Below are 24,285 nucleotides of genomic sequence, written 5' to 3' on the forward strand. Positions count from 1 at the left end.
GAGATTGATTTATCCAACTGTGTCTGTATTCAGTTATGGTTTTAGAGTTCTTGGATTTTGGACTTTAGGTGACCATTAAGAAAAACATTTAAATGAACTTAGAAGATATTAAAAAATATCTATATTGTATTCAAACCGAGTCTTTGAGGTAGAAGCATCTTGCTGTAGAAGGGTAAATCGTTATGTTTTTATTTATGTAAGTTGACTATTAACCTATACTTTATTTTCAGACAGTTACGAACTGGTGAAGGTAATATAACCAGATAGTTTTGTGTCTTTGGTAGTGCCTGTATGAATACTTTTTGTTCTCACTTGCATTTGAATCTAGCCTGTTTTTTCTTGTGCCTTAAGTGCTGTTTGGGTTTGTCGCAGGGCTGGAGGTGGGATATATGTGTGTGTGTGCACCTGTGTGTGTACACACTACTTGGGTGAAGTGGTACTACATCGTAAGAACCCTTCCAGCCCTTTAAGAGTCCATAATTCTCTAATTCTTTGTAGATTGGTGGAAAGGAGGAGGGAACATACTCTAGCCCACAGAAGTGGCACTTAGCAAGATGCATATTGCTGGTAGCAAATAATTCAGTCCTGATTTGACAGTTCTTTTCACTAGTTGAAAGGTATGCTTTTATATTCTACTTCTTGCATTTCCGTAAACTCTGTTGATTAGTTGATCTTATAAACTTGTACATAGAAAGGGACTTGATCAGCTACTCTTACTGTTATGATAATTCTTATGTTTCTTTTAAGCTGCTAAGGGAAATATGAACCCATGTAGATTTAATGTATTATAGATACACACACACACATACACACACTTTAAATTTGGCCGTACTGTGCGGCTTGTGGAATCTTAGTTCCCCGCCAGGGAATGAACCCGCGCCCTCAGCAGTGAAAGTGAGGAGTCCTAACCACTGAACCGCCAGGGAATTCCCTTAATTATAATTTTATTTAAATTATCCTTTTACTAATTTTTATATAATGAGCTAGATTGTGGGACAAAAACATGGTAATTTTCCATTATGTACAATACCTTTTGGAGTAATTGTGTATTTATATATACTATTATTGTTAGTAAATTTTAAGAAGCTGTTTCAGTACATTGGAATATTTTAGGCTCAGGTTTGTTTTTATCATTTTAGTGTTTAGGAAACAGTTTTCTAGACAGATTGAGAGATCCACCTGATTCAGGTTCTTTGATTTGAGCTCTTTGAGTTATTGCTCACTCAGGTAGTGCAGCTTCTGATTTTACAAAATTGTCTTGGGTTACAGCTCTTCATAGAAAAAAGAAATAAGGAACTACTTACTGTAGTTCTTGCCTGCTTTTGTGTAAAGATGCATATAAGCTTGAGTTTGTGGGCTGTGGGTAACCTTCACAGGGAATTACCTATGGTTTACTTTTCTGCACTTCAAAATTTTTGGTTCACTCATCTCTTTTTCCTCTCTGTTCAGAAGAGATGTCCTCTTCTTCCCTGCCTACAGGAAATGAATCCTTTCTGTCTTATCCAGACTTTGTTTATTAATGACCTTGACTCTTTTTTGGATTGTGTAAAGTAGTAGTCATAGTATTAATAACAATGATATCCAGCCTTAATTAAGTACTTACTATGTGCCCTGGACATAGTATAACAATAGCTTACATTTTATTACCATGTGCCAGGTACTGTTCTGTATTCTTCATATATTAATTCACTTAATTCTTTTTCTTTTTCATTTTTTTTATGGTGGTAAAATACCCATAAGATAAAATTTACCATCTTAACTATTTTTAAGTATATAGTTCAGTGGTATTAAATACATTCATAACGTGTGCAAACATCACTGCCATTCATGTCCAGAACTCTTTTCATCTTGCAAAACTAAAACTCTATACCCTTTAAATGATAATTCCCCAGTTCTCCCAGCCCCTGGTAACCATCCGTTCTACTTTTGGTCTCTCTGATTTCTCACTACTCTAGGTACCTCGTATAGGTAGAATCATACAGTAGTTATCTTTTTGTAACTGGCTTAGTTCACTTAGCATAATGTCCTCAAGGTTCATTTGTATTGTAGCATACTTCAGAATTTCCCTCATTTTTTAGGGCTGAATAATATTCCATTTAATATATATACCACATTTTACTTATACATTTGTCTGTCAATGGGCACTTGGGTTGCTTCTACACTGTTGCTGTTGTGGATAATGCTGCTTAGAACCTGGGGGTACTAACTCGTTTAATTCTTGCAACCAGCTTAGGAGGTGGAGACTTTGGATGAGGAAACTGCATCTTAGAGTAGTCAAGCGATTTGTGCAAAATCACACAGCTAGGAAGAGCCTGTCTGGGATGAATGTTTTAACCTCCATAGTGGACTCCCACATATCTTTCTATGTTGGTGCCTTCTGTTTTGCCTGTAGATATCTTCCCCCCTATTTACTATATATTAATATATAATTAATGGTATGTAATAAAATACCTCTATAACTAATGTTCACTAATGAACAACATATAGTATATTACTTTATCTTTTAACATGTGTTGCATTTTAGCTGTAATTCAGCTCAATTAAAAGTAAAGTTGAAATTCCTTGAAGTGAACTTTAAGGCTCCCGCTTGCTCCCCGTATGCTTCTCTTCTACCAGAGGCAATTCTTTTTTGTACATATTAGATTTATAATTTTTAGAAAACTTGGAGTGATAGAGTGATTTGAATAGGACCTGTTATTTAGAGTATAAGAGATTTCATGAAAGGGAGTTTTGAGTAAGAGTTTGAAGATAATGTATTTTAGGACAAGGTATAGTTTTACACATCCATAGGCTTAGCAGTAGGCATGTACACATTTCTGAGCAGTGGAGGATGGCAAAATGAGAAAGGGATAAGACAGTTGCACTTCTGAAGTTAAAGCATATACCTAGGGACTTCCCTGGTGGTGCAGTGGTTAAGAATCCGACTGCCAATGCTGGGGACATGGGTTCGAGCCCTGGTCTGGGAAAAGCCCACATGCCACGGAGCAACTAACCCTGCGTGCCACAACTACTGAAGCCCTTGCGCCTAGAGCCCATGCTCTGCAACAAAGAGAAGTCACCTCAATGAGCAGCCCATGCACTGTGATGAAGAGTAGTCCCTGCTCAACGCAACTAGAGAAAGCCTGCATGCAGCAAAGAAGACCCAACCCAGCCAAAAAATAAATAAATAAATTTATTTAAAAAAATAAAGCATATACTTAGGAGTTGGACAGTTAGAATCATGTTATAATATTTGATGAGATTTTTGGTTACAGATGCCTGCCTATTTTTTAGTGGTCTAGATGGCAAGCACTGATTGAATCTGATGTTACAGGCTCTGGAACTGGAATTTTTTCCCCAAAGCCCATAATGATAGCACTGGTACCATTCATACTCCATGAAAACAAAGTAAGAAAATTAAATTTTTAAATTGTTGAGTGGTTTGGAAGACTTTTACTCTAAATCTTATTATATACTTGATTATTTGTATTACGTATCATTAATTCTGTGGAATGGGAGGGAGGACTCTAGAAGCTGATAGTGGGCCCTACACCTGCCAGATTCTTTTAGAGTTGATTTTTAAGCTTGCACAGACTAAATCTTGCTGGTTGAAGGGGTTTCTTGAAACAGAAACATCTATGCTTTAAAATTTTTTACTATTAATAGAAGTAGGCATACATGATATTTTAATGAGAAGGCTTGGAGGATTTGGGATTTTTTTTTTTTTTAAATGGTAGATACCCCTGGGTCTTCAAGATTTATTTGCGATGAATTACCCAAGTTGAAATAAAAGTCTTTTGACTGATGATTTTTCCATAGACAAAGTTTACCAAGTACCAAGCTTAAACAAAACTCAGATGAACATAACATAGTGGAAAATTTGCTGTATAAACAACATATAAAATAAAGATGACTATGCTTAAGTAGGAGACAGTTAAGTGTTAGCAAACTGTTCAAATGTTCAGTGGCATGCTTTTGACCTGCATTTAACATACAATTAACATTCTAAGATCAGAGGCTGATTAGACAAGTTTGACAATTAAATTTGTGTGGAAGTGAATGGGCTTTGCAGTTTAAAATTAAATAATACACGTTGTCTGTTTAATTACTGTTGTATGTATATAAGTGATCACATAATAGAATGAAGCTGTGGGCTTAAAGTGAATTTAAGACTATAAAACTTTAATCACATCTGTTTTATAACTTTAAATTGCTGTGATATGAAGATTAAAAAGGAGCTAATCGTTTTGAAGAAGTCTGCTCTGCGTATAGAATCAGTAAATCAAGATGATAATACCTGTTAGGTTGGAATCTTTTATAATGTTGAATGAAAATTTTGATAGTTTTTGATGAAGAGAACTGTGTCTTCACAGTTATGTGAAGAATATGTTAGGACTGTGTCTTCATTTCAGTGATTGTTAATAGCAGAAATAAATTTTAAAAAGGTTAGGTGGCGGTAGTGTTACTGTTTGTGTGTATGTTCTCTTTAATTTGTTAATGTGAAAATAAGAATGACCTTAATATGAGTTCTTTGAGTTTCTGGGAAGATAAAATAAGGTAAAGCTGTACTTCAAATAGTTTTTGTTTTCAAAGGTTGAAATGTTATTTGTGTCAACTAAACAGATTATAGCATTATGTTTGAAAGTAAAGCTGTGTGTAGGGATTACATTGTTTTATCATCAAATATTGGTCTTTTTGTGGAAGCAGTGTAAGCAGTGATGTTTCAAGTTATCTGAAGTCTTTTTCTGAGATTCCTTAATTTATGTTGGTAGACTTTAGGTTGTGTTTCCATAGAATTGTAGTCTAAATGGTGGTTTGGTTCCCAACCTAGCCTATAAAGCTTGCTTAATTCCTAAGGTAGCTAAATCATTTACTGTGTTTGTCTGCTGTGAAAAGCGACAATATGTACTGTTTCAACACAGGTAACCAAACAAACTATATTGCAACAAATAAAGAAGTTTATAAAAACTCTGTTGGGGAAACGAACTTGATTTTTATAAGATGGGGAGGAGCTAGATTGAGAGCATGATGGAGACTGGGGGGGACTTTGTGACACTGATTATTTTGTCTAGGTGGATCAGAAACTCATGACTTTTAATTTTGCTTGATACAGGTGTGTCACTAGCCTCTGGTAGAGCTCTCTTAAGCTCATTAATGGAACTAAGTGAACAAGGTGAGAAGGAGGAAAATGGTTTTTCATTTTTAAAAATTGTGGTAAAATATACATAACATAAATTTCTCTTTTGTTTAACAGTTGAAAGAAATGGGGGAAAAATGGGTTAAAGAGGATGTGGATATACTTTGCAAAAGAGATTACCAGAGATCAAGTTTACTGAGCAGTGAGCTAGTGAGAGAAAAAGGCAAAGTGTGCCTAACGCCCCATGGGGAAGGAAGAAAGCTGGGGTTCAGCAAGTCAGCAGTTCTTGCATCGTTTCTGGAATAAGGTCTGACAGGCGTTGGTGGGTCGGGGCCAGAGTCTGACCAACTGCTCTTATGTCAGAAAGGTTTATGATTGTATCTGGCGAAGTGGCTTTAAATTGTGAATTTCTTTGCAAGAGATTTTAATATAACTGTATTTCTCTACAGTCTTGAGAATTAGGTTTCAGAGGCTGTATACCAGTTCTACTGGGAATAGAAATGAGAGGAAATGTAGCTGGTATAGAAACAGTAGAGGTTTGGCAGTGAATTCTTATGAGAGAAAAGATACAAAGGGAAGGTGGACTCTGGGCTTAACATTGTACACTTATCTCTGTTGAAGGACAGGAAATAGATGGCATATCTCTTGGCATGAAGTTATTGTGTAAAGAGCTGGTATCACATAACCATTGGTGTTGAGGATAGTTTGGGGGACATTACAGTGTGGTTCTGTCATGGGCACATATAACTTACTTGAATTCAGCAGTATATAGTGGGCAAAATGGGAAAAAAAAGCAACAACCAAACAGCATATCCATTAGCATTGCATCGACTGTAAGCAGTAGAAATCAACTTTTGCTAATGTAAACAAAGGAGTATATTGGAAGGCTGGCTCTCAGGAGAACCAGTCTCAGAAAATGGATAGGAATCAAGGGAAGCCAGGCAGCAAGGACCAGAGCCAAGGTCAGGCACAGGAACACTTGGAATAGGAAGCCACCACTGGCACTTGGTGACGGTGCCTCTGCTGTCTCTCCGAATCATTTTTAATCTATTCCTGTGCCTCACTGTCTCTCAAGTTAAAAGTTCTGGGAAGGGAGCATTTGGTTGTCTGACTTAGACCCTACTTCCAGCCTGCTAGAGACAGGGATAGAGAAAATCTGGGCCTTTTGGTTTCCAATGTAAAAATGAAAAGATCCATGTCCGTATCCTGTCTGTCACTTCTCCCCAACGAAACTGAACAGTGACTGCTTCCTCCTCCTGTGCTCCACGGCTCAGCAAATAAAGTGCACTCATTCCTCCTGCCAGAAGCTTGGGAGTCCTCCTCGACTTCTGCCCCTCAGCCCCGTAGCCAGTCAAGAGCACACTATCCTGTCAGTGTGCCTCTTACACGTTTTGAATTTATCCGCTTACCTCTAAGTTATTATTGCCACTGTAGTCCCACTTGGAGTACCATAAAAGCCTCATAATTTCTCTGGTCTACAGATCGGTTCCTATCCTATAGGAGTATACATTATGTGGAGGTGAACTTTGAAAAGTACAGATCAGATTGTGCTGTTAGTTTGCTAAAAGCCTTTCAGTGGGCTGCTGTTTCTCTACCTGCTCTTCCTCAGCTCCCGTTCCACCCTTTTAAACTGTGATGAGGGACTCCGCAAACTGCATTTCTCCGACTCCCTTGCCAGCTTGCCTCTTGTTGGGTTTTACCATGGGGAGCACGTAGGAATTTGGAATGTGAGAGAAGTGACTTCTCTTGTTTCTACTTTCTTTACCCCTCCAGCCGCCAGCGACAACTCTTACTCCGTTCCCAGCTTCTTTTGGCACTCCCAGCACCAACCGCACTGCTCCCTCTCAGAGGTGCCAGCTTCTGGAGGGTGCATCCTAGGCAAATGAGTGCCGCTTGCATTTTCTCACCCACTAGGCTGTTTGAGCATCCTCCCTTCTGTGCTTCCTCTGTAGAGATTGAAACTTGAGGTGCTGTGCTCCTCTCCTTAGAGGTCCAGGTCTTAGCCATTTAGTGCCACCTCCTTAGAGGTTTGAGCCCTGAGCTCCGTGGACCCCCGCCCCCACCTTCCAGGCCCCGAAATGCCCATCCTCCAAGCTCCTGGCCTCTGATAACACGCCTCTTCCGTTTTGTTCCCACAGCCCTTTAGGTGGTAGTGCTTCCTGCAGTTACTCATCTCTTGTTATCTTCATCTTCCCTTGTTAACCTTTTCAGCTTTCCAATATCTTTGTAACCAGTTTCCTGTATTACCTATCTTGGGTTTGAATTACCCATTATGGTTTCTGTTTGTCTCATGCAAGGGGTTTTCCACTTTCTAGAATAAAGAGAAAAAGAGTTTTCATGAATCACTAAGTCCTTGACTACTTCTCTAGACTTAAGCCATGCCATTTCCCTCTTTCTCTCTATGCTTCTGTATTCTGAATTTTTTGTTGCCAAAACACGCACCTTCTGTTTTTGTCTCAAGGATATTGCAACTGGTAGACTGTACCAAGCACTGGTTCTCACCACACACCCCATCTCTCCTTCCCTTTTCCCTCCACCCCCAACAGAAGTTGCTGGGTTAACTTCTGCACAATGCAGGTGGAGGCAGGATACTGTAGAGGTTGTCGAGATAGATTATTGTCTAGGTTTTAATAACACCTTTGCTATTTTGCCAGCTTTATGGCCTTGGGCAGGTTACTTACTGTGGTTTCAGTTTCCTCATCTGGAATATGGGAACAATAATTTTCCCTACATGGTAAGATTGTTGTAAGGCTTAATTGAGTTAATATAAAGGGCTTTGAACACTGCTCCGTGCATAGCCATTGCTCACTAAGTGATCATAACCTGATGTTATTATCAGCTACGTGAGAATCCCTCTGGGATGCCTTTCCTGATATCTGAACTCTGACAGATTCTGCCTTTTGTATGCTCCTGTAGTGCCTAGTACTTCACCTTGTCAATACTTATTATGTTTGGGATTATTTGTTTAATGTCTTGTTTTCTTGTTAAGGGTACAAATTATATGAAGTTAGATGAAGAACCTGTGCTCTTCATTGTTATATTTCTAGCATCTGTGCCTGATAACTCGTTGGCCCTTTAGTAAATATTTAAAAAAATTAACTGGTTAATTATTTAAAACAAAAAACCATAGTGAGTTTGATAGGAATTGGTACAAGAGATGGTGGTGAAATGAATCAGTTTAAATGATCAACTTTTCTGTTTTTATTACCCACTATGAATGCTTTATAATAGGAGAGGAGAAATACCTGCTAATTTTGAAGCTGCTGTGGTACATGACCATCGAGGTTTAACATCGCATCTTATTTTATTGCCAAAGGAAAAAACATTTCTCAGACTCTGATTAGACTATATTTCTATTTTTTCTTTTTTCTGTAGTTTAATATTTTTCCCCCTGGCTTGTAAAAGCAGTTTGAGCTTATTTCTAAAATTTCTTAAAAGTACAAAAAAGTATAATAAGAAAAGCAAATATTATTGATAATTCTGCATAGAGATGAAAATTCTCTGGTGTAGGCTTTCCTGTCTATTTTACTATTCATACAGAGTTTTATCTCCCTACCCCTCATAGTCATACATTCTGATTTTTAACTTGCTTTTTCTTCATTTAATATATTGTGGATCTCTTTCCATATTAATGAATGTTGGTGATAAATTTAAATTATAAGATGTTTAAAGATTATTTTACCCTCAGACTACTATTAGGAATGTGAGTTAAAACTCTAAGGTGGTATTAGTTACCAATATTTTGTTTTTAATCAGTTTTCCTCTTTAATTATGTGCTTCCTGAATTGTATTAATGTATAATTGGTGGTTTTACTTGATTAGCTATCTCACATCTCAGTGACTGCAGCTTTTCTAGTCAAGCTGGAAAACCAGTATTTAAAGTAAAGCAGTTTACGCGGGAATTCCCTAGTGGTCCAGTGGTTAGGACTCTGTGCTTTCACTGCCGAAGGCCCAGGGTTTGATTCCTGGTCGTGGACCTGAGATCCTGCAAGCTGCGCAGCGCAGAGCAGTGATAAATAAATAAAAGCAGTTTATAAATTTGGCTTTTCTGTTATTTATATGGTTTGGTATATATACTTCAATATAAAAAGTGAATCAATGCTTTAATTCAGTGAAACTTCTGTACTTTTGTCTTTTTTTTTTTTTTTTGTGGTACGCGGGCCTCTCACTGTTGTGGCCTCTCCCGTTGTGGAGCACAGGCTCAGCGGCCATGGCTCACGGGCCCAGCCGCTCTGCGGCATGTGGGATCTTCCCGGACCGGGGCACGAACCCATGTCCCCTGCATCGGCGGTGGACTCTCAACCACTGCGCCACCAGGGAAGCCCTGTATTTTTGTCTTTTAATGAGAATGTATATAATACAAATAATTTGGTAATTCTGTATATTAAATTTGCAGTTGAGGTTATTTCCACATTCCTTACCTTTCTTCCCTAACAGGAAATAGCTTCTTATTTTTCATGGGTATCACATAACAAAAGTACATGTGATTCGGAATGATTGGAGTTCAAACCAAAAATCACATTCCAGAAACTTCTGTTCCAAAGCCTGAAAATTTATATGTGCAGAAGAATCTCTGAATACCAACTGCTAAATAATTTCTCTGATATCTCTGCATATGTAAGCTGAGTTTCCCATGAGCAATCCTTTATAATGAATTCCATCTTCTAATGCCTTTCCTTCCTTGGTCTTTTAAATCTGTTTATGCATAAATATACATAGATAGTATTTTCTTTTAATTGATATTCCATTTGAAGTAAAATCTGATAGATATGTATGCATTCATATATATATATATCTCAAATAAGTGTGTTAAAAAATGAATAGAGAATAATTATGACAGAAAAAGCAGAATGTACCAGCACCCTGGGATTTAATAATTATTCTATTTGAACATTATATTTAATTCGGAGCTTCTGGGCAGCCAGTGAAAAGGGAAATATAATTTCTGTTGTCATCTTATGATCAGAAGAGGGAAACCGTTTCTTTATTTTTGGCTGTGTCGGGTCTTCATTGCTGCATGCGGGCTTTCTCTAGTTGTGGTGAGTGGGGGCTACTCTTCATTGTGGTGCGTGGGCTTCTCATTGTGGTGGCTTCTCTTGTTGTGGAGCATGGGCTCTAGGTGTGTGGGCTTCAGTAGTTGTGGTGCGCAGGCTCAGTAGTTGTGGCTCACAGGCTCCAGAACTCAGGCTCAGTAGTTGTGGCGCACAGGCTTAGTTGCTCTGCGGCGTATGGGATCTTCCCAGACCAGGGATCGAACCCGTGTCCCCTGCATTGGCAAGCGGATTCTTAACCACTGTGCCACCAGGGAAGTCCTGTTTCTTTTTTCTGAATTCTGAAATTTGTTAGCATAAGCCAGCTTTTCTCACACTGTGAATATAGAATACTAATTCTGGACTTCCCTGGTAGTGCAGTGGTTAAGAATCCGCCTGCCAATGTGGAGGACATGGGTTCGAGCCCTGGTCTAGGAAGATCCCACATGCCACAGAGCAACTAAGCCCGTGTGCCACAACTACTGAGCCTGCACTCCAGAGCCCGCGAGCCATGACTACTGAGCCTGTGTGCCACAAATACGGCAGCCCACGTGCCTAGAGCCTGTGCTCCGCAGCAAGAGAAGCCACCGCGATGAGAAGCCCGTGCACTGCAACGAAGAGTAGCCCCCGCTCGCTGCAACTAGAGAAAGCCCGCGCGCAGCAACAAAGACCCAATGCAGCCAAAAATAAAAAATGAATAAAATTAAATTAAAAAAAAAAAGAAAAGAATACTAATTCTGTCGGATATTAACAGATATCAGGATTAAGTTTAGGAAATAATGGGCTAAATAAGATAAACAGACTATTGTATGTTTTCTTTGTTTTTAAACTGGAGAAAAAGTTTAATAACATGTATATCTCCTATATACATGGTAGAGACCCAGGAAAACTGAGTTACTCCTTCCATGTTTTCTTACAACCTTAAATGTTCCTGATATGTATCTTGACTTTCCCAGAGAAAGATATAGTGTTTCCCTAATTTATTTTGCCATGAAATCCTAAAAGTAAATAATAAGCTTTGCAAAATGCTGACCTAGGTCCTTAAACAACATGATGGATTGTGTCTTCAGTACCATTTTTGCAGAAGGTATCACAGGCTTTTTATTTGCCCTATTCTTTTTTTTTTTTTTTGGCCAGTCAGCACGGCATGCGGGATCTTAGTTCCCCAACCAGGGATCAAACCCATGTCCCCTGCAGTAGAAGTGCAGAGTCTCAACCACTGGACCGCCAAGGAAGTCCTTATTTGCCCTATTCTTATGTTGATTTAAATTCTCTTTGAAATACCACGCAGGGCAAGGTTGACTTCTTCAAGAAGACTAGACTCTCCCTATCTACTAGGATTTGTCACTTTTGGAAAGCACGTGCAGGAGCTTCGGGAACTAAGTATTCCTGTTGTCTGCCAACCTGCTGGCCCAGCAGTTGGTCTGACTTTCTCAGATGCACAGTCAGTCCAGACTGAGGCTGATTTTCTTTTTCCAAGCGCAACCTGAGTCTTCACAATCCCCATCTCCTAAGGATACAGCTCTTTCAATACATAGCAAGGGCCCGAGTCCTTCACCTCCTCTCCGGGGGCCTGCTACGACTAATTATTTTGAAAACACTAGTAACAGCATGCTTCCAATCCAGTCCCCAAATGTCAGCCCCTTTGGTCTGCCTTGCTGCTCTTCAGCCTGTTGTCACACACTTCTGTTACCTTAATCAGCCCTCCCATTTTTCCTCGTCTGTCCTGAACATGTCTCTCTGTTTTTTATAACAGTTGTTTATGGGAAACAAATTGTCCTCTATATTAGCCACCATGTACTACATTTGCTTCCGTCTCTTTGTTGAACGTTTCTTCTGTCCCTCAGCCTTAAGTTGATTTAGCTCTGTCTTTGAGTTGCTGCTTTTTTTTTTCTGACCTACCTCATGGGTAGGAAATTAGGCAGTTGGTCCGCATTCTCCTCTATTCTCAGTGGTACATCCAGACTATTAGTCTTCCAGTGTTTCATTTAACAACAAACAAGACAACACAGTGATTCTTCTGTTCCTTTGAGGCTCATGACTTTTAACTTTCTAACTTATTGCTGTCAGATTTCTCTCATTCTTTGAAGAGTTTGGTACCTGGGTATGGTCTCCATTTTCATCCCAAATCTTGCTGTTATCTGTTTGGTAGTATAGCCTGTTGGTCTGTAATTTCCTTGACTTGAATTCATCTGGACTTTATTTTTATATATGGTGTGCAGTAGAGCTCTGTTCTTGATGATCAACTAACTGGGAATCAGTGATAGTAACTCGGCCATTTGGAGGATGACACATTTTAAAGTATATAAATTCCCTCATATATTGATTGGCTAATAAAAATTCTCATGAGCTTGTGTTAAAAAATATTTTAATTTTATAGTAATGAATGAGAGTTGTACCTGAAATGGTGGTATCTGGTTGTATCATCACATTAATTCAAAGAGAGAGGTTAGCTGTTTTGCTCACTGTTGTGTGGCAGAAGGAGCATTGGATACTTTGACGTCTTGCCATTTGCAAATCACTTTCTTTTTTTACTGCAAAGTGGAGAGAGTAATTCCTAATTTGTATAGTTGCTGAGCCAATAAAATTCCGTAATTACATATATGTGTGTTTGTGTGTTTCGTAAACTTTGGTGTTTAAGATCTAATAAAAATTAGAGAACCGTTCTCTCCTAAGATGGGTTATAAGGTTGCTCTTGAACATCACATTGTTTCCGTAAAAAGCTTTGATTTCTCTATACCGTATGTTTTTTATAGGAAACAAAAACGTCTTTAAAAAAGATTTTGTTATTTGTGGTACTTTAATTTGAATGATGGTGGAGGGGGGACTCTGGTGAACATTATTCCAGGCAGCTATTGTAAGTCTAAGGAAAAACAATTCAACTGATATTTCTTACGACTCTATTCTTGAATTTTACTGTTAATATTCTTTTTAATGTTTCATTTAAGGTATATGATGTTGATTGATGGCACAAATGAAGTTTTTATGATTGATAGAGATAATTCAGTGTTTCATGTTTCAAATCTGGAATTTCCATTTCGTAAAGATCTCCGCATGCATTTATCAAATACTCTCCTAGATGGGGTAAGTCATATTTTATCTTTTTTTAAAAAATATCAAACATTGCTGTTTTTCTTTCTTGTGCAAGTAAATATGTATTTTTAATAACTAAACAGGAAATTTAGAATCAGATCCAGTTTTTTTTAAAAGTTTTTTTATTGGTGTATAATTGACAGTTAAAAAATTGAATCTAGTTTTTGTTAAGATGTTAAATTCCATTTATCTCTTACCTGCACTTACTGTCACTTGATCATTGTCTTAGATACAGAATAAGTGAACAAAATTAAATCTTAATCTTTTGTTCTTTGTGATTGAAAAAAATTCTTACTGAAAAACTCATTTTATTGTTTTACTTGTCAGTTGAATTTTAATTGAGTGATATGACATATCACATTTTTCCTTGGCTCTTTAGCTATATGAACTAATAGTTCTTGTTGAAAGAGGATCGTGTCTTTGAAAGCAGCCACTTGGGGCTTCCCTGGTGGTGCAGTGGTTGAGAGTCTGCCTGCCGATGCAGGGGACATGGGTTCGTGCCCCGGCGCGGGAAGATCCCATATGCCGCGGAGCGGCTGGGTCCGTGAGCCATGGCCGCTGAGCCTGCGTGTCCGGAGCCTGTGCTCTGCAACGGGAGAGGCCACAACAGTGAGAGGCCCACGTACCGAAGAATAAATAAATAAAGAACTTGCCAAATTATTAAAAAAAAAAAAAAAAAGAAAGCAGCCACTTGTACTTTTACATTTGAATTTTGAAAGCTGATAAGAATTTTCCCATTCAGAAAATCTATACTTAATAATCATAAAATTACTTGATTAAAAATATTTTAACTTTCTCCTGTGCAGACAGCTTTCTTCTCCCCAATTCTAAATGTATTCGTTCATTGTAAATAAAAATTAAAATAATACAGAACATTACAAAAAAGCTGGTAAAAATCACCTGAACTCTTAACCATTGGAGTAACTTCTGTTATCATTTTGATGAACATTATTCCAGACTTTTCTCTGTGCCAGAACATTCAATCTTACATCTGCTCCTGAAGGATTCACATTCATATTAGTAATACTAACTCAGAGCATAGATTCTTAAAAAGAATGTCTATCAGAATCTTTTGGGGACTTGGGACCCCTTCCAGTCCCAGTAAGATTCTGAGTACAGGTACCTCTGCCCTGGCTGAAAATGAGTACTTTGGTCAAATATGTACCCACGTGGATAGTTACATAATTTTGCATGAAAAGATTTAAATGTTACATCTGTTTTGTAATTTGTGTTGTTTTCACTTAGCAATGTGTTTTGGACCTTTTTCACATAAAAGTCTGAATGATAGACCACTGTATATGTAAACACTGTAATTTAGGGTTTCCAGACTATCTTGCTTATGAAAATTATAGGGGATGCTTGTTAAAAATATGGCCTATCCCAGTAGCCTATCCTAGACCTAGTGAATTAGACTCTCCCAGGGGTCAAGTTATCTCTATTTTTAATAAGTGCCCAAGTGATTTTAATTAGGCAAGTTTGACAAACAATTCTGTAATTAATTTAGCCAGCCCTCTTTTGGTGGACATTTGGATTTTTTGTATTATAAGACATACTTGTATGCATATCCTTATACCTTTTTCTTTCACAGTTGTGCAGTTTTTTTTTTTTTTTTTTTTTTTTTTTTTGCGGTATGCGGGCCTCTCACTGCTGTGGCCTCTCCCGTTGCGGAGCAACAGGTTCCTGACGCACAGGCTAAGCGGCCATGGCCCACGGGCGCAGCCGCTCTGCGGCATGTGGGATCCTCCCGGACCGGGGCACGAACCCGTGTCCCCTGCATCGGCAGGCCAACTCCCAACCACTGCGCCACCAGGGAAGCCCAATTGTGCAGTTTTATAATTAAGATTCTTAGAAGTGAGATTCTACTTAAAGTAACTGAGGAAAAAAGAACTAAATTGGCACAAATAATTAGGTTTCAGCTTGGCTTGCTTCAGGCTGGATCTGGGGACTCAAGTGATATGGGCCATGCTGTCTTTCTCTCTCTTTCTTTGCTTACTTGTCTGTCTGTTCTCACTCTGCATGAAGGCTCTTTCCATGTGGGAGGCAAGTTGCCTTGCAACCCAAGCAGAAAGGGAACTTTTCTCTCCCAATATCCATATATCAATCCCAGGGAAGATTCCAGAGGGCCTTGCCTAAGTTATATATATATCCAAGGAAGAGAGACAGTGGAGACCAGGGGCTCATAGGTGGCAGTACCACTTGGAGTACAAGAGACGTAGTCCTCCCAAGGCAGGGACAGTAACCTGATACACTGTACTGTGTTCACTATGTTGGATTTGGGGGCATTACCCGTTTTAAACATTGACATGTATAATTTCCACCCTTCTTTCCAGAAAGTTTGACCACACGTATAGTTCAGCCATTCTAAAGGATCTATGCACTGTCTTGTTAAACACTGGGTTTTGAAAATTTTAAATCTTCTAATTTTAAATGACTTTTTCATTTTAGGAGACAGTATAGCATAGTGGTTAAGAACCCTGACTCTAACTGATGGTGTCTTATTGGCTCCATGAGTTACTGTATGAGGGCCCTAATATCGTTTACTCAGTTTCGTCATCTGTAGTGAAGTTAGGCTAATAACAGTACTTAGGTCTTGGTGCTGTTGTGAAGATTAAGTTGGATAGTTTATATAAAGTGCTGATAATAGTGTCTGGCACATAGTGAAATAAATATTTACCTCTTAATTTATGTGAATTGTTAAGGAGGTTTAATATTTTTTCACTTCTGTTTTACTGTATTTAGTACAATACAGAGTTACTATATTTCTTCTGTGAGTTGCCCATTCAGATCTTTCATACATTTTTCTGTTGGGTGTTCATGTTTTTCTTACTGATTTATGAGAAGTTTTTGTCTATTGGGGTATTACTTTATGACCCATATTTTGAAAAAATAATATTTTTTCTGGTGTTTTCGGTGGCACAGGTTTAAATTTATGTAGGTAAATTATAAACACCTTGGTTTTTTTAAAAAAAATATTTATTGGAGTATAGTTGATTTACAATGTTGTGTTAGTTTTAGATGTACAGCAAAGTGAATCAGTTATACATATACATAATTCACTCTTCTTTAGATTCTTTTCCATATAGGTTATTACAGAGTACTGAGTAGAGTTCCCTGTGCAATACAGTATGTCCTTATTAGTTATCTATTTTATATATAGTAGTTAAACACCTTGGTTTTTAATATTTGGCTTTTGTGTCATTTTACGAAAGATATTTTTACTTCAGAATTATTATAATAGTCCCCTGTTTTTCCTTCTAATACTTTTATGGTTTCATTTACATATTTAAATATTTGATCTATCCACGATACATTTTGGTAAAATGAGTAAGATAGGGATACAGTTTTATTTATTTCCAAATGTCTAAATTGTTACCTCAGCACCAGTCTGCTAATGTATTTTTCCTTTTTAATTAGGTATATCATTTTTATTGTATATGGGATTCCCTTATATCGTTGTTTGTTTCTTGATTCGCTTTCCCATTCCATTAATATTTTGGTCTTCCCGTGGTAGTTTTAGGTTGACTTACAGGCTGTAACTTTAGCATACAATTTAATGTCTGATAGTGCAAGGATATCCAGTCTCTTGGCTATTCTTAAGTTTGTCACTTAGATTTTGCTCTCTTTATTTAGCTTTCGGGTGAACAAGGCTATTTGAGAAGTTAGGCTGAATTAGTGTGTTATACTTTATGTGCAAATCTGTACAACAAGAAGCTTGTATTTTTCTCTGCAGAATGATCTCTGGTAGGCTTATCTCCAGACCATTTACCTTTCTGTTTGCTATGTTTGGTTGTGTGGTTTATCTCTTTGCCACACCTTCAGTATTTTTCTTTGGAGGGAAAAGGGACTCTGCATCTTTCTTATGGCTTCCCACAACTGTAAGTTTCTTTTCTACAGGGATACTGCTCATGTTCTTTAATATTTATTCACTTTTTCAGTATTGAACCTTTTTCACAAGGCAGATGGAATTATATCTGGCTAATAGTCTCTGGAATTTGTATGAGAATGCTTCCTGTCTTAAGATGAAATTTGCATCTCTGTTTCAGATTTATATCAGTGATATTGGGAAAATAGTGAGTAGCTTGTGAATGTTCATTTAAACTCTCAATGATAGAATTACCCTAATGAAAGCCACATGCATAAAATATGTATTTATTTGTTTAACAGAGGGAGTACCATTTTCCAAGTGACCTGAATGCTTGTTGCCCCAATCCCATGTGCTTTTTAAAAAATTTACCAGGTAAATATTGGAGTGTGCAAGCCAGAAGATGGAAGACTGTGATTGGAGAATGAGATGTTTGAATCAGCCACTTCTGAGGTATAGTTTTGGGTGATGAGAAGGTTCAGGATGTGACCTAGAGAGAGTGAGAGTTTGAGGTTGTGTGGAGAAGAGCAGTGGACATGAGATCAAGGAAAATTTTAGATGGGTCATAAAGAGTGATGACAGAAGTCCAGGGAGAGGTTGACTGAGCTGGATATAAAGATTAGAAAGAAGGAAAGAAGGTAGTATAGTTGATTGAGACCGAGTGGCAAACGGAGACTGAGCGAAGAGTAACTATAGAGTCACAGAATTGTCTATACTGTGTACTCTGTGAGGCTACTAGTATTATAAATTTTCATTCCTGTGATGGTGTGCGTGGTAAAATATTTTGACATATATACGTAAACTTTTTAACACATTTGTGCGTGTGCGCGCACGCATGCTGCACGTGCACACACACACCCCCTTGTGGTTGACAGAGCCACTGCATAAGGTTGGAAGTATTGCTACTGCACATCTCCAAGGTGTTCCGTTCTTATTGTAGTTGATGTGACAGCTACCCCGGGAGTTGTGCTGTCCATAATCTGCATTGCCAATACAGCAGCTCTGGTAATTGGTTCATGGGAACAGCAAGAACATTTATTTTGATTTTTGTTACTTTCATTTTATTTAAGATACAGTTTTTTAGCATCATAATTCATAAAATAAAAGGAAGAAAAAGACTCAAGTTATAGCATTTGCAAAAGTTTAGTGTAGTTTTTCATTCCTATCATGTACCACACCAGGAGTGCAGGCATTGTTTAGAAGGTTGAGGAGAAGGCCTCACCCTGGAGATATCTTACTTCATTGGGTTGGGACGGAGAATGATAGGTAACGAATAAAACGAAGATTGGCATTTAAAACAAGTCCTTTGGTTGTTTAGAGGAGAAATGAATTACATCTAGTTAGAAACTAAAGATGGTTTATAGAGGAGTTGGTGTTAGATATGGGAAGATTTCTATAGAAAGAGATTTTTGTTGGACATGGGCCAAGGGCATTCCAGGTAGGAAATAATGCTTAAAAATTAGATGCTTAACCACCTGCAGATTTAACTTAGCAGTACTATTTATTTTCACCCCAAACTTGGATAACTGAGAGCAACATAATAGACTCTTGTGAGGTTTTAAAATAGCAATATGATTCATGATGTCAGTTTACTTGGACCAGAATTATAGTTGCCATATCTGTTTTTCCACTTAGTTAATTAAAACAGTCCTCTGTAGTTTCCTGTTTCTTCTACATTTTCATTTGCAAATTGTTTTTGTCAAATTCCAAATCCAAGAATAACTCAAACTGCCTAATTGTCTGGCTGTCATATGTGAGCGTTTAAGCTTTTGTTTTGCTCTCTAGATTATGTTCTTTGACCCACAGAATGTGGAAAATAGGAGTTTAGAAATACGGCAGTAATTCACTTGAAACAAATCAGTGAAGTTCAGTCAATTTTATACTGAGGATAAGAGGAGGATATAACAGTTAATCATTAAAGTTAATAACAAAAATCTTGGGAAAATGGCATGTCTTTTCATCTGTTAATTTTTTATAAAGGAATATGCATGCTCATTGTTAAAATTTTAGGAAGTCTGTATGTTATAAAATAGAACTCAACTATCAAGAAGAGATTAAATTTTAACATTTTGATGTATTTCCTTTTAGTCATTTTTGTTGTGCCTGTATTTATAGAACGTGTGTAATCAACACGTACATAGCTGACGTTTAATATATGCTGTGTATCTGGGGTTCCATCGTTTTCCTTCACTCTGAAGAACTGATTTTAGGATTTCTTTTTCTTTTTAAAATTTAACTTTATTGAAAAAGTTGAAATATAATTTACCATTCTAAGGTATATAAGTCAGTGGTTTTTAGTATTCACAAGATTATGCAACCACTGCTATCTAATTCAGGAACATTTCATCACTTAACTATGATAAATAGAACCAAGTGGGCCTTATCTGAAAGGATTTCAAGGAATGGGTTACCTTTGAGATGAACTTTGAAGGCCCACAGGTTTTCCACAGTTAATTACTTCCTTTCATTAAAACCCTTCAGTGGGGGCTTCCCTGGTGGTGCAGTGGTTAAGAATCCGCCTGCCAGTGCAGGGGACATGGGTTCAAGCCCTGGTCTGGGAAGATCCCACATGCTGCGGAACAACTAAGCCCGTGCACCACAACTACTGAGCCTGCGCTCTAGAGCATGAGAGCCACAACTACTGAGACTGTGAGCCACAACTACTGAAGCCCATGTGCCTAGAGCCCGTGCTCTGCAACAAGAGAAGCCACCACAATGAGAAGCCTGCACACCACAACAAAGAGTAGCCCCCGCTCACCGCAGCTAGAGAAAGCCCGCGTGCAGCAACGAAGACCCAACGCAGCCAAAAATAAATAAATAAAACAAATTTATATTAAAAAAACCCAAAACACCCCTTCAGTGGTTCTCCATTGCTTAAAGCATGAAAGCCAAAGTACGTAATGTAATATTCCTTATATCTGGGCCGCGCCTAAGCATTTAACATCATCTTTGACTGTGAGCCCTTGAAAGCATAAGTCCCACCTATTACTGAGCTTTGGAGAGTTTACCACCTTCTCCATGCCTTTTAAATACCATTTGGCGTGTCCACCGTCCTGCTAGAAGATATCCACCACATCTTTCAGGATTCAGCTAATGGGTTTCTCACCTTATTATCAAACCTTTGTCTTACTCTTCAGGTAGAAATAACCACTCCTTCTCCTTATGTTTATACAATGTGCCCTTATTGACTGGAATAGTAAAGGTGTATACTTGTTGTCTTAGTATAGTTATTAATAGCCATCTCTCACTCTCAAAAGTATCCTGGTTTAGACAGACAGCTACATGGTCATTCTCTCTGTATGGCCATCTGTCATTAAAACTGTAGCTCTTCCTTCGACCTAGCTACTTTTACATTTTCCTCTCTTTCTATTACTCTGAGCCCCTTGAAGCTAGGGACTGGGTGCTTAATGTCTCCAGCACTTAGAGCATAGAGTATAGTTTGGGCTCAGGAAATATTAAATGGGTAGGCAGAAGAGTGGATGCCTGGGAACTTCAGATAAAGGCAATGGAATATGGAGAAGTACAGAGGATAGGAAAGTCAAACATGCAGATTTTGGGTTTTTTTTCGTAGGGCCCATAATAAAGGATTCAGCATCTTTTTTCTGTGGGTTTACAATTTTCATCAAAAGTAGAATGTTTTGTGCATTTCTACCCTTCCACCTGTTGAAAATTTAATTACTAATGTTCTTTCATTAAAACAACAACAAACTTTTCTGTTTCGTTTTGGATAGTTTGTATTGATTTGTCTTCACGTTCATGAATCTCTCCTTCTCCAGCATCTAAACCACTGTTCATCCCAACCACAGTATTTTTCACCTCAGACATTGTAGTTTTCACCTCTGGAAATTGAATTTGAGTCTTTTTTAAGTCTTCTGTGTCTCTACTTACCTTTTTGAATATATGGAATACTGTTAGAATATTCTTGCCTGCTAGCTCTAACATCGCTCACAGTTTTAGGCCTATTTTGATGGATTTTTTTCTCCTCTTTATGAGTTGTATATTTTTGTCTCTTTGCATACCTGGTAATTTTTGATTGGCTGCCAGACGTTTTGAATTTTAGCTTGTTGGGGGCTCAATATTTTTGTATTCCTATAACTATTCTTGAGCTTTGTTCTGAGATGCAGTTAATTTACTTGGGACTAGTTTGTGCCTTTTGAGTCTTGTTTTTAAGATTTGTTAGGTGAGGAGTCTTTAGGGATAATTATCCTCTGCTACTGAGATAAGATCCTTCTGAGTACTCAATGCCCTGTGAGTTATGAGACTTTCTAATCTGGCTGGTGGGAACAGGCGTTATTCCCAACCTTGTTGAGTGACATGTATGGTTCTCTTTAAGATTTTTGGGTACTTCTTTGCCTGACCTTGAGTAGTTTCCTCACATGCTTGCTTTGCTGAATATTCATGGGGGTCTATCTGAAGACATCCCTCTCCCACCCTATCCTCTGCTGTGAAAACTCTAGCCTCATTGGTCTCCCTAGACAGGCTGGTCTATTTTCTCAATTCAGGGAGACTGCTGGGCTCTCCTGGGCTCCCCCTGCCTGCATTGAAGCCTGGAAACTCTCCTCGACCAATAAGCTGGGACAGTTGTAGGGCTCATATAGTTATTTACTGTTTCCTAGGAGTTACTGTACTTTGTTGCTGGATGTCTAGTGCCTTGAATATCATTTCTTCATATATTTTGTCCACCACACAGCCTAGGTCTTTGTTAGAATCCCTGGGTTCTCTTCTCTTTTAAAAACTGTGGGTAAATGTTTTCTTCAGCAAGTTGGGAGCCATTATTTTATTCCAGTAATGCTCAGATTGTTTCTCCAATTCAGCACGCAGTCCCGTAGCCTTTATTTCAGACAGGAGGAGTGTTCTGCTATTTTAATTACTTTTTAATCGGAAGAGGGAAAAAAGAAGACAAGAATAACCACCGAGTTTCCTTCTCTATATTTTAATGTAATAGTGACAGTTATCAATGATTTGTCATTTTACAAGTAGGGCTTTTGGGGGTTTAGTGGGCTTGGAGGTGAACCCTTTTTGTTTTACCAGAATTTTGGTGGTTTCCATGGTTATCAGTTTTTAAACTTACTGGTTTGTTTATTCCTTTTTACTTGTTTAGTTTGCTGATAATAAACTTTCTTTTTTGTTTTACTGTTTGAAGAAGATATGTATTTACTCATTTCATCAGGTAATTTGGGAGGGAAATTCTGTGATTTCTGCTCTCTGAACCTGGAATTCCACTTAATTTCCATCCACACATTTTTGAAAAGATTAATTGAAACCTGTTATTGGTGCTACCTTGTTGGCTTATAAAATTCTCAGATACAAGTACTTAAAAATATTTCAGTAAACAAATTTAAAGTAATGAAAATGATTTATGTCAATTGTTGGGTTCAAGATGATAACCATAAATAAATGTCTGTAGCTTAACTAATACATATTTGAGAAAGAAATCAATTGGTAATAGTTGCTTAAAACTAGAAAATATATTTGTCTTCCATCAGTGTGTTCTTTGTAATTTTAGATGGTTGTGTGTGGTTATTGTCATGAAATTAGATAATAAAAAGACTGTTCAGTTTCCAAGGAAAAATATGAGGAAAGAATAATAATTTTAGGTTAAAACCTATTATTAAGAATTAATATTTTGGGTAATTATTAAGATCCTGCAAGCTGCATGACATGGCAGAAAAAAAATTTTAAAAATCCTACATTATATGCCTGTAATCATCCTTTAGTGTCCTTTATCTTTTTTCTGTCAGAGTGCAGATTTTAAGTTCGTTTCACTTAATGGCTGTGATATGTGATATCATATTCTCTTGCCCTGTTCCCTTTGATCATTAGTAGAGGGATACGGAACCAAGAAAGACTGTGTGGGCACATGGAGATTTTATCTATAATAAGGGCACCATTTATACCTATAGATTTTATGATTAAAGCAATTGGCATACAACAGAATTTAAAGCAATAATGATTTAGCAAAATTTATTTTTTAAATGTTGCTGATATTTAGAATTTAAAATTTGTAGTTTCTTTATCCTAATAGTTGCTTAGTAATTCAAACATAAGATGTAGAATAGAAATTCAAATATAAAAAATGAGGCGATATTGTCATATGATTTTATTGCAATACAGAATAAATTCATGGTGGGTTTTTTTGTGGTGCTGGCAGTCTATTGATTTGATCCGTGTAGAAGTGTGTTCACTTTGAAATTTCATCAAGTTGTATATTTATGATTTATGTACTTTCTGTGTGAATGTTATATTTTAATCAAACTAAAGAAATTGCTCTTAAAGTATGAATAAACTTACCTTCTTTTCTCTTTAAAGGAAATGATTATTGACAGAGTAAATGGACAGGCTGTTCCTAGATACTTGATATACGACATAATTAAATTCAATGTAAGTACCTTTTATAATTTATAAAATAAAAATGTCACTGAGATAATAATTAGTTTTTAACAAATAAAAAGTTCTACTGTCTTAGAGATAGTAGGAAAGCAGAATGATGACTCATTCAAATTACCCATTTGATACCTTATTAATACTTTTACGTCTCCTTTTCTTTCTCTTAATTGCCTAATATTTAACACATTTCTTTGTCTTTGGATTCTTTAGGAACTTCAAGTGAGTAAGGAAAAAAGTTTAATTGTGATAAAATAAGACAGCATTTTGTAAAATGGAAAATTCTCAATTTTAGTTATCCTGTACTCGATTAAAAAGTCTCCAAATTTTATTAGTCTGTCACTTAAAAAAAAAACAAACAGAGAAACTGACTATGAGTGTTCACTGTGTAACATGGAGGCACAAATACGTTATTCATGAGTACATGCAGGAAACTTGAAAACAAAATATAAAATTGCCTGTTGTAAATAGATTAAAAAAATAGGAATTATATTCTCTACCCATTTCCTGCAATGTTAGACTCATCAAGAATCTGTTTTCCTGTTAATGTTTAATTATAGTATGAATGACTAAATTATTTAGGCAGTACAAGATGACTTCTGTAAATGCAAGAATTTCTTTCAGTAGTGTATATCCATGAAAAGGTGTAATCATTCCTCTAGACGTGTTATTCAAATTGCATAATCACTTAGTATTCAAACCAGACTGAAAGCAATTAAGACTTCTGGAATTAAAAGTGTTAAGTTATAAGGTTTTGAAGATTTATAACAAGGCTTTTAAAAAGTTCTTTTTTAGGGGTA

At 37.2% G+C, this 24,285-nt stretch overlaps 1 protein-coding gene across 5 annotated transcripts in view; it reads left to right on the forward strand.

The window, feature by feature from the left end:
• RNGTT (RNA guanylyltransferase and 5'-phosphatase) overlaps positions 1–24,285 on the forward strand; it is a 219,463-nt gene that overhangs the window by 48,325 nt on the left and 146,853 nt on the right. For all 5 annotated transcript variants that reach the window (XM_067702600.1, XM_067702601.1, XM_067702602.1 and 2 more), the window contains exons 9-10: positions 13,095–13,230; positions 23,411–23,482. In XM_067702600.1, coding sequence (XP_067558701.1) covers positions 13,095–13,230; positions 23,411–23,482 — 208 coding nt within the window. The remainder of the gene's footprint in view (positions 1–13,094; positions 13,231–23,410; positions 23,483–24,285) is intronic.

Source organism: Pseudorca crassidens, chromosome 13 (assembly GCF_039906515.1).
Source record: "Pseudorca crassidens isolate mPseCra1 chromosome 13, mPseCra1.hap1, whole genome shotgun sequence".
Lineage (NCBI taxonomy): Eukaryota > Metazoa > Chordata > Mammalia > Artiodactyla > Delphinidae > Pseudorca > Pseudorca crassidens.